This window comes from Pseudophryne corroboree, unplaced genomic scaffold, assembly GCF_028390025.1.
Source record: "Pseudophryne corroboree isolate aPseCor3 unplaced genomic scaffold, aPseCor3.hap2 scaffold_962, whole genome shotgun sequence".
Classification (NCBI taxonomy): Eukaryota; Metazoa; Chordata; class Amphibia; order Anura; family Myobatrachidae; genus Pseudophryne; species Pseudophryne corroboree.
This window is the reverse complement of record NW_026970542.1, coordinates 145,001-161,864: the sequence shown is the minus strand read 5'-3', so window position 1 is coordinate 161,864 and position 16,864 is coordinate 145,001. Positions and strand designations below refer to the sequence as shown.

The following is a 16,864-nucleotide window of genomic DNA, read 5'->3' as shown; positions in this document are numbered from 1 at the left end:
AGGACCAAGTTTGGGAGCCACTGGGCTGGACATAGGTGGCTAAATGATGTTAAGCACTTGTCCACGACACCCATAGAGTGGGAATAGAACTTGTAGCGAGCCTGCAAGTGGCTTTCTAGCGCTCGCCCCACTGACGGCATTCTGGCGGCTGGGGTCGGTATTTTGACCTCAGGGATCCTGACCGCCAGGATTCCATATCCAAACCGTGCACAACATTGGCATGACTAAGTATTGGCCAGATAGCTGGGTCACATTCACATTACTGGGCCATGTGCGCATAACTGGTTCGTATTAGTATAATTGGGATATATCCATATGAAAGATTTCTTGTTGTTGTGACCATGATTTCAGTGAAATGTTATTTATTTGTTGTGTTGGCAGGTTGCTGATGTCCTGCGTGAATGCGCTCCTTCTGCTGAATCTCGTGAACTAAGGCGTCTTCTGAGAGGCCCACACGTCAAGGCAAGACACATCCATAGTACTAGCTAGAATACTGATCTGCATATACTGTTTCCCATACAATGGGCGGGATGTATTAAGATACATCGCCGCCCCTCGCCACCTACCGCAGCGATGTTGATCACATATGTACTAACATATGCGGTCAATATCGCAATGCGGTGACGGAGGCCCGCCGCAATACCTGTGAGGTGGTCTGCGGGGGGTCTGCGTCACCTCCCAGGGGTCCCCACACTGCCTGGACGCCGGGAAGCAGCAGCAAGCTGCCCCCGGCGCCTCCACTCTGCCCCCCCCCCCCCTGCAGCCGGAAGGGCCTCCGGCTGCGTTGCTAGGGGGAGGAGGAGATTACCTTCCGGGTCCCGGGCAGCCTGGAGGATGGTAAGCCGGGGGGGAGGGGGGGGAGGCATCTGCGGCGGGGGCGGCAGGCTGCGGCGGCCGGCGATAGGCTACTATAGGGCCCATAAGCTTCTATAGGGTATCGCCATCCAGAGATGGTGATACCCTGGACGGCAAAAACGCGGTGGTAGGATCTTAGTAAATTTGAAAATGCGGTAAAACCCCCATTTTCGGGGGTTTTACCGCATTTTTCCTTTAGTACATCCCACCAGTAAGAAAACGTACTGTAGACATATATATATTACATAGATAGTTAGGGGTAAATTTACTAAGGTCCCGATTTTGACCGAGATGCCGTTTTTTCATCAAAGTGTCATCTCGGTAATTTACTAAGCAATAATCACGGCAGTGATGAGGGCATTCGTAATTTTTTGGAAGTCCAACAAAAAAAATACAAATGAATACACCATCGATCAAAACGCGGCTGTTTAAGTATGAATCTCGGTAATTTACTAAGAAGTGCAAAGCAAAAAAAAAACAAACCCTGCCGTGAAAAATTACAACTCGTAAAAAAGTGCTTAAAAAAAACAGACCTGCTTTTTTTTACCGTGATTGTATAGGCATGCAGGGATCCATGAGATCCGTGCATGTATATCAGTGGGAAGGGGTGGGAAAGTGATTATTTTCTAAAAAAAAAATTGCGTGGGGTCCCCCCTCCTAAGCATAACCAGCCTCGGGCTCTTTGAGCCGATCCTGGTTGCAGAAATATGGGGGGAAAAATGACAGGGGTTCCCCCATATTTAAGCAACCAGCATCGGGCTCTGCGCCTGGTCCTGGTTCCAAAAATACGGGGGACAAAAAGAGTAGGGGTCCCCCGTATGTTTAAAACCAGCACCGGGCTCCACTAGCTGGACAGATAATGCCACAGCCGGGGGTCACTTTTATATAGTGCCCTGCGGCCGTGGCATCAAATATCCAACTAGTCACCCCTGGCCGGGGTACCCTGGGGGAGTGGGGACCCCTTCAATCAAGGGGTCCCCCCCCCAGCCACCCAAGGGCCAGGGGTGAAGCCCGAGGCTGTCCCCCCCCATCCAATGGGCTGCGGATGGGGGGGCTGATAGCCTTTTGTGATAATTAAAAGATATTGTTTTTAGTAGCAGTACTACAAGGCCCAGCAAGCCTCCCCCGCATGCTGGTACTTGGAGAACCACAAGTACCAGCATGCGGCGGAAAAACGGGCCCGCTGGTACCTGTAGTACTACTACTAAAAAAATACCCAAAAAAAGACAAGACACACACACCGTGAAAGTAAAGATTTATTACATACATGCACACAAACATACATACATACTTACCTTATGTTCACACGAGGGTCTGTCCTCTTCTCCAGTAGAATCCAAGGGGTACCTGTTGAATAAATTCTACTCACCAGATCCCGGGTCCCAGGGTCCTCGGGGCAACCATTTGTAATCCAGGTACTTGAATAAAATAACAAAACGGATACCCGAGCCACGAACTGAAAGGGGCCCCATGTTTTCACATGGGACTCCTTTCCCCGAATGCCAGAAACCCACTCTGACTGATGTCTAAGTGGGTTTCTTCAGCCAATCAGGGAGCGCTACGTTGTAGCACCCTCCTGATCGGCTGTGTGCTCCTGTACTGACTGACAGGCGGCACACGGCAGTGTTACAATGTAGCGCCTATGCGCTCCATTGTAACCAATGGTGGGAACTTTCTGCTCAGCGGTGACGTCACTTTAGGTCAACCGCAGGGCAGAAAGTTCCCACCATTGGTTACAATGGAGCGCATAGGCGCTACATTGTAACACTGCCGTGTGCCGCCTGTCAGACAGTACAGGAGCACACAGCCGATCAGGAGGGTGCTACAACGTAGCGCTCCCTGATTGGCTGAAGAAACCCACTTAGACATCAGTCAGAGTGGGTTTCTGGCATTCGGGGAAAGGAGTCCCATGTGAAAACATGGGGCCCCTTTCAGTTCGTGGCTCGGGTATCCGTTTTGTTATTTTATTCAAGTACCTGGATTACAAATGGTTGCCCCGAGGACCCTGGGACCCGGGATCTGGTGAGTAGAATTTATTCAACAGGTACCCCTTGGATTCTACTGGAGAAGAGGACAGACCCTCGTGTGAACATAAGGTAAGTATGTATGTATGTTTGTGTGCATGTATGTAATAAATCTTTACTTTCACGGTGTGTGTGTCTTGTCTTTTTTTGGGTATTTTTTTAGTAGTAGTACTACAGGTACCAGCGGGCCCGTTTTTCCGCCGCATGCTGGTACTTGTGGTTCTCCAAGTACCAGCATGCGGGGGAGGCTTGCTGGGCCTTGTAGTACTGCTACTAAAAACAATATCTTTTCATTATCACAAAAGGCTATCAGCCCCCCCATCCGCAGCCCATTGGATGGGGGGGGACAGCCTCGGGCTTCACCCCTGGCCCTTGGGTGGCTGGGGGGGGACCCCTTGATTGAAGGGGTCCCCACTCCCCCAGGGTACCCCGGCCAGGAGTGACTAGTTGGATTTTTGATGCCACGGCCGCAGGGCACTATATCAAAGTGACCCCCGGCTGTGGCATTATCTGTCCAGCTAGTGGAGCCCGGTGCTGGTTTTAAAAATACGGGGGACCCCTACTCTTTTTGTCCCCCGTATTTTTGGAACCAGGACCAGGCGCAGAGTCCGATGCTGGTTGCTTAAATATGGGGGAACCCCTGTCAATTTTTTCCCCATATTTTTGCTACCAGGATCGGCTCAAAGAGCCCGAGGCTGGTTATGCTTAGGAGAGGGGACCCCACGCAATTTTTTTTTTTGGATTTTACAGTGTTTAATTAAAAAAAAAAAAAAAAAAATGAACCCCAGCACGGATCACACAGATCCGGCCGAGATTCATTGTAAAAAAGTCGTCAGTGTTTTGCTAATCACTGCCGTAAAAATAAAAAAATAAAACACGAATGACATCGACATCGGAACAAAAGAAAAACCCGAATACGACAGCTTAGTAAATCCGTCGTAACAAATTCAAAAAGTTGCAGTTTTACACTTTCGATGTCATTCGTGATTATTCTCCCACCAAATCGGGAGAATTACGAATGTTAGTAAATATACCCCTAAGATAGAGTGCATCCGGAAAGTATTCACAGCGCTTCACTGTTTCCACATTTTGTTATGTTACAGCCTTATTCCAAATTGGGAAAAAAATCATTTTTCCCTCAAAATTCTACACACAATACTCCATAATGAAAACGTGAAAGTTTTTTTTTTGAGAATTTTGCTAATTTATTAAAAATAAAAAAACTAAGAAATCATAAGTTTTCACAGCCTTTACCATGAAGCTCAAAATTAAGCTCAGGTGTGTCCTGTTTCCACTGATCATCCTTGAGATGTTCCTACAGCTTAATTGGAGTCCACCTGTGGTAAATTCAGTTGATTGGACATGATTTGGAAAGGCACATACCTGTCTGTATAAGGTCCCACACTTGACAATGCATGTCTGATCACAAACCAAGCATGAAGTCAAAGGAATTTTCTGTAGATCTCTGAGACAGGATTGTCTCGAGGCACAAATCTGGGGAAGGGTACAGAAAAATATCTGCTGCTTTGAAGGTCCAAATGAGCACAGTGGCCTCCATCACCCTTAAATGGAAGAAGTTTGGAACCACCAGGACTCTTCCTAGAGCTAGCTGGCCGTCTAAACTGAGCGATCGGAGGAGAAGGGCCCTAGTCAGGGAGGTGACCAAGAACCCAATGGTCACTCTGTCAGAGCTACAGCATTCCTCTGTGGAGAGAGGAGAACCTTCCAGAAGGACAACCATATATGCAGCAATCCACCAATCAGACCTGTATGGTAGAGTGGCCAGACGGAAGCCACCCCTTAGTAAAAAAGCACATGGCAGCCCACCTGGAGTTTGCCAAAATGCACCTGAAGGACTCTCAGACCATGAGAAACAAAATTCTCTGGTAAAATTCTCAGGGTTGATGAGACAAATATTGAACTCTTTGGCATGAATGCCAGGCGTCATGTTTGGAGGAAACCAGGCACTGCTCATCACCAGGACAATACCATCCCTACAGTGAAGCATGGCGGTGGTAGCAAAATGCTGTGGGAATGTTTTTCAGTGGCAGGAACTGGGAGACTAGTCAGGATAGAGGGAAAGATGAAAGCAGTGATGTACAGAGACATCCTGGATGAAAACCTGCTCCAGAGCGCTCTTGACCTCAGACTGGGGCGACGGTTCATCTTTCAGCAGGACAACAACCCTAAACATACAGCCAAGATATCAAAGGAGTGGCTTCAGGACAACTCTGTGAATGTCCTTGAGTGGCCCAGCCAGAGCCCAGACTTGAATCTGATTGAACATCTCTGGAGAAATCTGAAAATGGCTGTGCACCAACGCTTCCCATCCAACCTGATGGAGCTTGAGAGGTGCTGCAAAGAAGAATGGGCGCAACTGCCCAAAGATAGGTGTGCCAAGCTTGTTGCATCATATTCAAAAAGACCTGAGGCTGTAATTGCTGCCAAAGGTGCATCAACAAAGTATTGAGCAAAGGCTGTGAATACTTATGTACATGTGATTTCTTCGTTTTTTATTTTTAGTAAATTTGCAAATATGTAATTTTTTTTCACGTTGTCATTATGGGGTATTGTGTGTAGAATTTTGAGGGAAAAATAAATTTATTCCATTTTGAAATAAGACTGTAACTTATCAAAATGTGGAAAAAGTGAAGCGCTGTGAATACTTTCCAGATGCACTGTAGATAGATAGATATATTAGTATATTGGGCACGGCATAACCCCCACCCACCCGCATCACCCTCTGCTGTACAGTCCCTTTCATGGATCTGTACCCACCACTCAAACCCAAGCCTACCCCTGTCATGGTTCCGTCCGAACCCCACACAACACTTCATCACGGGTGTGGATTATTAGATCTACAGTCAGTAGGTCGACCACTAATGGTTAATATTTGTTAGGTCGACAGGGAATAAATAGACAGGGGCAAAAGGTCAATGGAATGGAATAAAAAGGAGCGCTTAAAAGTGTGATAAAAATGCGCTAGTACCTGTAAGGGAAAAAAAGGGGTTAATAGGTTTAAATGTTAACAGCCCTTTTGTGAAAGGGTGTAAGGGGTCCGGGGCGTAAGGACTCTGGGGCGTAAGGGGTCCTTTGATGCGAAGCCGCGTCATAGAGCCGCTTGGTGTTTAACAGTTAGGATGACTTGCTCACTCTCCCTAGATATCCCTAACTTACCGGGATAAATAGTCGGTGCCCGGCTGGTTGAGTGCGCTCCAATGCGCTCGCCTTGTGTGGACTGCGGCGCTGGGTGTTTCCTCCGGCTGGTTCCCTTATGCTTCGGTGCAGCGCTGGGCGATTAGGGTCACCTCTGCTTGTTCCTCTCTGACCCCTGTCAAAAGGTCGACATGGACATGGCAGGCACTGGTTGTTGTGTTTTAGGTGTTTTGTCACAAATAAGCCTCATTAGTGAACTGCGCGCTCCCCGTTCTTCGGGCAAGGTGCCTCACTCCACTACCTCTGCGCTCGGCACAGGTGACTATTCCCAATCGTAGTCCACGTGGATGGTAAAGTATGAAAAAGGTGAATAAAATAACTATATATATATATATATATATATATATATATAATACTGGAGAGTAAGTATATATAATAGAAATCATTTGCGCAGACTGCGGGCCTGATTACAAGGAGGACGCAGATATTGTGATCCATCATACATAGAACGGACCGTGCGCTGTGTTACGGAGTTCCCTCTGCCACTGCTGCTTGATTGACCGGCATTGAGGGGTGGGGAGGGGGCGAGCGAAGGGCTGTGTTTCCCATTTTCTGGGACGGGAGAGCCAAGGGTCTGCGTGTCACCACCTGCTTCGTTGGTCAGCTGCGCAAGCTCTGGCTTACTCAGCTGGCCGTCCGCATGGAACTTCACGACCAATGTTCACGATGTTGTACGCCAGCTTGCGACGTCGGTTGAAGTGCTGGGATCGCATGTCTCCTTCAAGTCAGACGGAAATTCAAAACTGCTTGCAAGCAACGTTGAATTTCTGTCCACATCAGGCCCTGTGTGTCCACATTGAATGCCAGCATAGAGAAGTGTTATCCTGTATGTATATGGCGCCACAAGGGTTCCGCAGCGCCCAGTTACAGAGTACATATGCACATAATCACAACAGGAAAACAGTGACTTACAGGTGAAGACAATACAGGACAAGTACGGGGTAACTAAGCATGACTACACCGGTAAATGACAGAGATAAGTTCCAAGGTGGCCACAAAACTGTGGGATCTGGGCAGTTGAGGAGTATTAAAGTAAGAAAAGGATAAGCACATGAGGGAAGAGGGCCCTGCTCGTGAGAGCTTACATTCTAAAATGGGTGAATCTACAGGTCTCGTCTACAGCCGTCCGGTTACTATAACATAGGCTCCTGTAACCTCCTTACTGACCCTTCTTCATGCTTGTAGAACAGTATTATATATCCGTTCATGCCTGACGTATACTTGTACCCCTCAGGCGCTGCTCTCTGCCCATGATATAGTGGCTCAGAAAGACTTTGAGCCCATTCTTCCTCCCCTGCCGGACAACATTCCAGAGAGTGAGGAGGCCATGAGGATTGTGTGCCTGGTAAAGAACAAGCAGCCCCTGGTAAGAGATGTATGGTGACATTTGTTGTTGTGGCCTGTACCCAGATACTCCTCTCCCAATGCTGTCACACTGTATAGATATAATGTATAGAATGTGAAACGTGTGCTCAGTCTCTCATGCTGCTGGATATAGAGGTTGTATACTGTGCAGTTACTGCCTAACACTCAAACATACCAGGACATGTACCCTGGAGAAAATGAGTGTCACCTGTACTAACCAGTGTGCAATTATTGTGTTCAGTGTATTGTGGAATGCACTTTTTGTAGCAAATTGTTGTGGATTGGTGAATGGTCAGATGACACACAGTGGTGTGGTAGTTTATGTCACATAACACCGTCCTTCTGAATATAGGCATCACGTTTCAAGGTGCTATCCTGGAAGCTAAACATTGAGACCTCTGTCTATTAAAAATTGCATTTCTGAGGTCAGTGGCGCACGCAGGGGAGGTTTCTGAGCACCCAGAAAACCCCCCCCCCGCTCCACTAAAAAAATACTTGCTGCATGAGTATTATTAATGTCTAGCGTCCTCTGCAGCCTGCTGTCTTCCTGGTGGCACTTGTAAGTGCTTAATAAAAGCTTACTTTATTTTAATTATAGTACATATATATCCATGTGCATACATATATACACATGTATAATGTGCACCGGAAATTTTTCGGGTTTTGTGTTTTGGTTTTGGGTTCGGTTCCGCGGCCGTGTTTTGGGTTCGAACGCGTTTTGGCAAAACCTCACCGAATTTTTTTTGTCGGATTCGGGTGTGTTTTGGATTCGGGTGTTTTTTAAAAAAAAACCTAAAAAACAGCTTAAATCATAGAATTTGGGGGTCATTTTGATCCCAAAGTATTATTAACCTCAATAACCATAATTTCCACTAATTTTCAGTCTATTCTGAACACCTCACACCTCACAATATTATTTTTAGTCCTAAAATTTGCACCGAGGTCGCTGGATGACTAAGCTCAACGACCCAAGTGGCCGACACAAACACCTGGCCCATCTAGGAGTGGCACTGCAGTGTCACGCAGGCTGGCCCTTCCAAAAAACACTCCCCAAACAGCACATGACGCAAAGAAAAATGAAAGAAAAAAGAGGTGCAAGATGGAATTGTCCTTGGGCCCTCCCACCCACCCTTATGTTGTATAAACAGGACATGCACACTTTAACCAACCCATAATTTCAGTGACAGGGTCTGCCACACGACTGTGACTGAAATGACGGGTTGGTTTGGACCCCCACCAAAAAAGAAGCAATTAATCTCTCCTTGCACAAACTGGCTCTACAGAGGCAAGATGTCCACCTCATCATCATCCTCCAATTCATCACCGTGTACATCCCCCTCCTCACAGATTATCAATTCGTCCCCACTGGAATCCACCATCACAGCTCCCTGTGTACTTTGTGGAGGCAATTGCTGCTGGTGAATGTCTCCACGGAGGAATTGATTATAATTCATTTTAATGAACATCATCTTCTCCACATTTTCTGGATGTAACCTCGTACGCCGATTGCTGACAAGGTGAGCGGCGGCACTAAACACTCTTTCGGAGTACACACTTGTGGGAGGGCAACTTAGGTAGAATAAAGCCAGTTTGTGCAAGGGCCTCCAAATTGCCTCTTTTTCCTGCCAGTATACGTACGGACTGTCTGACGTGCCTACTTGGATGCGGTCACTCATATAATCCTCCACCATTCTTTCAATGGGGAGAGAATCATATGCAGTGACAGTAGACGACATGTCCGTAATCGTTGTCAGGTCCTTCAGTCCGGACCAGATGTCAGCATCAGCAGTCGCTCCAGACTGCCCTGCATCACCGCCAGCGGGTGAGCTCGGAATTCTGAGCCTTTTCCTCGCACCCCCAGTTGCGGGAGAATGTGAAGGAGGAGATGTTGACAGGTCGCGTTCCGCTTGACTTGACAATTTTCTCACCAGCAGTTCTTTGAACCCCTGCAGACTTGTGTCTGCCGGAAAGAGAGATCCAAGGTAGGTTTTAAATCTAGGATCGAGCACGGTGGCCAAAATGTAGTGCTCTGATTTCAACAGATTGACCACCCGTGAATCCTTGTTAAGCGAATTAAGGGCTCCATCCACAAGTCCCACATGCCTAGCGGAATCGCTCTGTGTTAGCTCCTCCTTCAATGTCTTCAGCTTCTTCTGCAAAAGCATGATGAGGGGAATGACCTGACTCAGGCTGGCAGTGTCTGAACTGACTTCACGTGTGGCAAGTTCAAAAGGTTGCAGAACCTTGCACAACGTTGAAATCATTTTCCACTGCGCTTGAGACAGGTGCATTCCACCTCCTATATCGTGCTCAGTTGTATAGGCTTGAATGGCCTTTTGCTGCTCCTCCAACCTCTGAAGCATATAGAGGGTTGAATTCCACCTCGTTACCACTTCTTGCTTCAGATGATGGCAGGGCAGGTTCAGGCGTTTTTGGTGGTGCTCCAGTCTTCTGTACGTGGTGCCTGTACGCCGAAAGTGTCCCGCAATTCTTCTGGCCACCGACAGCATCTCTTGCACGCCCCTCTCGTTTTTTAAATAATTCTGCACCACCAAATTCAAGGTATGTGCAAAACATGGGACGTGCTGGAATTTGCCCATATTTAATGCACACACAATATTGCTGGCTTTGTCCGATGCCACAAATCCACAGGAGAGTCCAATTGGGTAAGCCATTCTGCGATGATCTTCCTCAGTTGCCGTAAGAGGTTTTTAGCTGTGTGCGTATTCTGGAAAGCGGTGATACAAAGCGTAGCCTGCCTAGGAAAGAGTTGGCGTTTGCGAGATGCTGCTACTGGTGCCGCCGCTGCTGTTCTTGCGGCGGGAATCCATACATCTACCCAGTGGGCTGTCACAGTCATATAGTCCTGAGTCTGCCCTGCTCCACTTGTCCACATGTCCGTGGTTAAGTGGACATTGGGTACAACTGCATTTTTTAGGACACTGGTGAGTCTTTTTCTGAGGTCTTTGTACATTTTCGGTATCGCCTGCCTAGAGAAATGGAACCTAGATGGTATTTGGTACCGGGGACACAGTACCTCCAACAAGTCTCTAGTTGGCTCTGCAGTAATGATGGATACCGGAACCACGTTTCTCACCGCCCAGGATGCCAAGGCCTCAGTTATCCGCTTTGCAGCAGGATGACTGCTGTGATATTTCATCTTCCTCGCAAAGGACTGTTGGACAGTCAATTGCTTGGTGGAAGTAGTAAAAGTGGTCTTACGACTTCCCCTCTGGGATGACCATCGACTCCCAGCAGCAACAACAGCAGCGCCAGCAGCAGTAAGCGTTACACGCAAGGATGCATCGGAGGAATCCCAGGCAGGAGAGGACTCGTCAGAATTGCCAGTGACATGGCCTGCAGGACTATTGGCATTCCTGGGGAAGGAGGAAATTGACACTGAGGGAGTTGGTGGGGTGGTTTGCGTGAGCTTGGTTACAAGAGGAAGGGATTTACTGGTCAGTGGACTGCTTCCGCTGTCGCCCAAAGTTTTTGAACTTGTCACTGACTTATGATGAATGCGCTGCAGGTGACGTATAAGGGAGGATGTTCCGAGGTGGTTAACGTCCTTACCCCTACTTATTACAGCTTGACAAAGGCAACACACGGCTTGACAAATGTTGTCCGCATTTCTGTTGAAATACTTCCACACTGAAGAGCTGATTTTTTTGGTATTTTCACCAGGCATGTCAATGGCCATATTCCTCCCACGGACAACAGGTGTCTCCCCGGGTGCCTGACTTAAACAAACCACCTCACCATCAGAATCCTCCTAGTCAATTTCCTCCCCAGCGCCAGCAACACCCATATCCTCCTCATCCTGGTGTACTTCAACACTGACATCTTCAATCTGACTATCAGGAACTGGACTGCGGGTGCTCCTTCCAGCACTTGCAGGGGGCGTGCAAATGGTGGAAGGCGCATGCTCTTCACGTCCAGTGTTGGGAAGGTCAGGCATCGCAACCGACACAATTGGACTCTCCTTGTGGATTTGTGATTTCAAAGAACGCACAGTTCTTTGCTGTGCTTTTGCCAGCTTAAGTCTTTTCATTTTTCTAGCGAGAGGCTGAGTGCTTCCATCCTCATGTGAAGCTGAACCACTAGCGGTGAACATAGGCCAGGGCCTCAGCCGTTCCTTGCCACTCCGTGTGGTAAATGGCATATTGGCAAGTTTACGCTTCTCCTCCGACGATTTTATTTTAGATTTTTGAGTCCTTTTTTTACTGATATTTTGGTGTTTTGGATTTTACATGCTCTGTACTATGACATTGGGCATCGGCCTTGGCAGATGACGTTGATGGCATTTCATCGTCTCGGCCATGACTAGTGGCAGCAGCTTCAGCACGAGGTGGAAGTGGATCTTGATCTTTCCCTATTTTTGGAACCTCAACATTTTTGTTCTCCATATTTTAATAGGCACAACTAAAAGGCACCTCAGGTAAACAATGGAGATGGATGGATACTAGTATACTTATGGATGACGAGCGACTGCCGACACAGAGGTAGCTACAGCCGTGGACTACCGTACTGCGTCTGCTAGTATAGACTGGATGATAATGATATAAAAAATATATATATATCACTACTGCAGGACAGGTATATATTGTATAATGACGGACCTGCTGGACACTGTCAGCACTGCAGACTCCTAAACTACTAGTATGAAGAAGATAGAAAGAAAAAAAAAACCACCACAGGTAGGTATACAATTATGGACGAGCGACTGCCGACACAGAGGTAGCTACAGCCGTGGACTACCGTACTGCGTCTGCTAGTATAGACTGGATGATAATGATATAAAAAATATATATATATCACTACTGCAGGACAGGTATATATTGTATAATGACGGACCTGCTGGACACTGTCAGCACTGCAGACTCCTAAACTACTAGTATGAAGAAGATAGAAAAAAAAAAAACCACCACAGGTAGGTATACAATTATGGATGAGCGACTGCCGACACAGAGGTAGCTACAGCCGTGGACTACCGTACTGCGTCTGCTAGTATAGACTGGATGATAATGATATAAAAAATATATATATATCACTACTGCAGGACAGGTATATATTGTATAATGACGGACCTGCTGGACACTGTCAGCACTGCAGACTCCTTAACTACTAGTATGAAGAAGATAGAAAGAAAAAAAAACCACCACAGGTAGGTATACAATTATGGACGAGCGACTGCCGACACAGAGGTAGCTACAGCCGTGGACTACCGTACTGCGTCTGCTAGTATAGACTGGATGATAATGATATAAAAAATATATATATATCACTACTGCAGGACAGGTATATATTGTATAATGACGGACCTGCTGGACACTGTCAGCACTGCAGACTCCTAAACTACTAGTATGAAGAAGATAGAAAAAAAAAACCCACCACAGGTAGGTATACAATTATGGACGAGCGACTGCCGACACAGAGGTAGCTACAGCCGTGGACTACCGTACTGCGTCTGCTAGTATAGACTGGATGATAATGATATAAAAAATATATATATATCACTACTGCAGGACAGGTATATATTATATAATGACGGACCTGCTGGACACTGTCAGCACTGCAGACTCCTAAACTACTAGTATGAAGAAGATAGAAAAAAAAAAAAACCACCACAGGTAGGTATACAAATATTGACGAGCACTGCCGACACAGAGGTAGCTACAGCCGTGGACTACCGTACTGCGTCTGCTAGTATAGACTGGATGATAATGATATAAAAAATATATATATATCACTACTGCAGGACAGGTATATATTATATAATGACGGACCTGCTGGACACTGTCAGCACTGCAGACTCCTAAACTACTAGTATGAAGAAGATATAATGAATGACGGACCTGCTGGACACTGTCAGCAGAATGCGTTTATATATAGAATTTAAAAAAAAAACACCACACGAGTGTTTAACTTTTTCAGGCAGACAATATACTGGTGGTCACTGCTGGTCAGTCACACTGGCACTCTGGCAGCAAAAGTGTGCACTGTTAAATATGTACTCCTGCTATAACTGCTCCCCAGTCTCCCCCACAATTAAGCTGTGTGAGCAGTGAGCACTACTCAGCACAGTCAGATATACATAGATGATATTATCATGCAGCACACTGAGGCTGAGCACAGATATGGTATGTGACTGTGTATCGTTTTTTTTCAGGCAGAGAACGGATTATATTAAATAATAAATAAAACTGGTGGTCACTAGTATAACTATCAGCAAAACTCTGCACTCTCTGAGTACTCCTAATGCTCCAGTAAATCAAGTGTCTCACTCTCTATCTAAACGGAGAGGACGCCAGCCACGTCATCTCCCTATCAATCTCAATGCACGTGTGAAAATGGCGGCGACGCGCGGCTCCTTATATAGAATCCGAGTCTCGCGATAGAATACGAGCCTCGCGAGAATCCGACAGCGGGATGATGACGTTCGGGCGCGCTCGGGTTAGCCGAGCAAGGCGGGAAGATCCGAGTCTGCCTCGGACCCGTGTAAAAAGCGTGAAGTTCGGGGGGGTTCGGATTCCGAGGAACCGAACCCGCTCATCTCTAATGTATATACATACATACATACATACATACATACACAGTGGCAAACGCAGGATTTGCATGGGGGGGTTTCCAGAACTGGGTGGAGCAAATCACGGGGGTGGGGACTGAGGTGACCCAGTATATGCTGGATCCGTAAAACTAGTGTGTGTGTGTGTGTGTATATATATATATATATATATATATATATATATATATTGACACAGGTTGAGTATCCCTTATACAAAATTCAAAATCCCCCATTTTTGGGTCCCCTACTGAGAAAATAACATATATATTATATATTGTGTGTATATATAGATGTATTATATAGATATATAATATATATGTATATGTGTCATTTTCTCCGTAGGGGAACCAAAAATGTGGGATTTTGGATAAGGGATACTCAACCTGTATACATATCCACACATATATATACCGTATATACACACAATATATATATATATATATATATATATATACACATATACATAGCATATTAAACATGCATACACACATATATATATATGTGTATATATACACATACAGTACACGTGTATATATATATATATATATATATATATGTGTGTATCTCATATGTGTGTGTGTGTTTCTATGTATGTATGTATATACATGTGTATATATGTATGCACATGGACATATATGTACTATAATTAAAATAAAGTAAACTTTTATTAAGCACTTACAAGTGCCACCAGGAAGACAGCAGGCTGCAGAGGACGCTAGACAGCCATTAATAATACTCATGCAGCAAAAAAAAAAAAATTTTTTTTTTTTTTTTTTAGTGGAGGGGGGTTTCTGGGTACTCGGAAACCCCCCCTGGGTGCGCCACTGATACATACATACAGTATAAACCATACTTACCTACATTTGATTTCTCCTCTCCGGGAGAAGCCCAGAGAGGAGACGCTGCACGTGTCTTTGGGGGGCGGGGCCGGGCTGTGACATCACTAAGCCCCACCCCCCGCATCGGGAAATGCCGCGATTCGCGGGTCCTCGGGGCGGGGCTAAAATGACGCGATTTGCGTCATTTTATCCCCTTCTCCACCCGACGGACCCGCGGGAGGTAATCTCTCCATCTTGCTCGCATCACTAGGGTGCGAGCAGGATGCGGGAGACCTGCCCACTCTTCCGGGGGTGCGGGGGGCTACCCCAAAAAACGGGAGCCTCCCGCAGCTTCCGGGAGAGTAGGTAAGTATGAGTATAAACACACACACATATATGATATATATACATGCGTATATATACGTGTACTGTATGTATGTGTGTGTGTGTATGTATATATGTATATACATGGCCGGATTAACAATGGGGCGGATGGAGCTGCAGCTCCAAGCTTCCCATTGAAAATAGGCCCACAGACCCCCCTGCAGTGCAGGCAGTAGCCAGTGCTGCCAGGAAAAAAAACATTTCCTGTCAGCTCACTCACCTCCGGCTGCCCATTCACCGGCTCCACCCCAAACTGGTCAGCCTGTGTCCTGACCGCTTCGGGTTGCAAGGGGGCGGAGCCTCGGAAATAGCACCGAGACAGCAGCCTCCTGTCAAGACCCTTCCCCTCCTTCATGAGGCATGTTATTGTTGGAAAGCTGCAGCAGGAAAGGTATGCTGCAGCAAAAGCATTTATGTTTTGATGGACGAGGGGGCAGGGCTTCGGACGGACACGAGGGCGGAGCCTCGGAGCTATCTGCAGCATACCTTTCCTGCTGCAGCTTCCCAACAATAACATGCCTCATGAAGGAGGGGAAGGGTCTTGACAGGAGGCTGCTGTCTTTTAGGTGAGCTGGGTCCCTGGATGTCAGAGCTGAGGGGGCATGCAAAACCATGTGAGTAGCAGCCCACACCAGGCCCTGAGGTCTGCTACGTAAGTGGTGTCTGTCAGTAAGTTTTGAGGGGTGTGTGTGTGTGTGTGTGTCAGTAAGTAAGTAGTGTCTGTCAGTAAGTAGTGTCAGTAGGTTTTGTGTTGTGTCTGTATCAGTAAGTTTTGCATTGTGTGTGTGTCAGTAAGTAGTGTCTGTGTAAGTTTTGTGTTGTGCCGTGTGTGTCAGTATGTTTTGCGTTGTGTGTGTGTGTGTCAGTCAGTCCTGCAAGTGTGGCGGTACGCTCCGGTACGGCGTACCATTAAGAGTGTGTCTGCCAGTACGCCATACCCCCGCCACACTGTAAAACACCACTACCAAGCTCCTAGATCTTGCTCGGAGGCGCCGCCAGCACCTTCTTCTTTTTCCAGGAAAAGGACTGCTGCGAGCATGAAAGTGATGTCATCACCCTCCCGCACCTGGCAGACTGGCAGAGAAAAAGTGACGGTGGGGTGCCGGGCCAGCGGTGTGTAGGTGGTATTCAGTATACCAGTTGTTGGGATCCTGGCGCACAGTATACGGGCGCCGGAATCCCGATAACCGGCATACCGACACCTTTTCTCCCTCTTGAGGGTCCACGACCCCCCTGGAGGGAGGATAGCGTGGCGCTTACGCAAGCCACCGTGCCCGCAGCATGGCGAGCGCAGCGAGCCCTCAAGGAGCTCATTTGCACTCGCCCTGCTGTCGGGAAGCCGGCGGTCGGGATCCCGGCGCCGGTAAGCTGGCCGCCAGGGAGCCGGCCGCCGGCAACTCATACTACACCCCGGTGAGTAACTCTAATGGTCGTGACCCCTCCCAACAAGTACAATGAGGCGAAACTCCAGAGTTTTGCTGGTGCAGTAAGATTTATTGATCCAGAATCTTACTTAATAAATCTTACTGCACCAGCAAGACTCAGGAGTTCTGCCTCATTGTACTCTGTACACAGCGTATATATAATATATTCACATCATAACAGGATGAGTGCTGGGTACACAGCGTATATATAAT

General features: G+C 47.1%; 1 protein-coding gene across 1 annotated transcript in view; it reads left to right on the top strand.

The window, feature by feature from the left end:
• The window catches only part of LOC135048411 (MAGUK p55 subfamily member 4-like), a gene marked incomplete at its 3' end in the record, with an annotated part of 166,229 nt that overhangs the window by 49,147 nt on the left and 100,218 nt on the right, over positions 1 to 16,864 (top strand). Inside the window, exons 4-5 of the mRNA XM_063955538.1 lie at positions 382 to 462; positions 7,330 to 7,461. Of these exons, the coding sequence (XP_063811608.1) occupies positions 382 to 462; positions 7,330 to 7,461 (213 nt within the window). The remainder of the gene's footprint in view (positions 1 to 381; positions 463 to 7,329; positions 7,462 to 16,864) is intronic.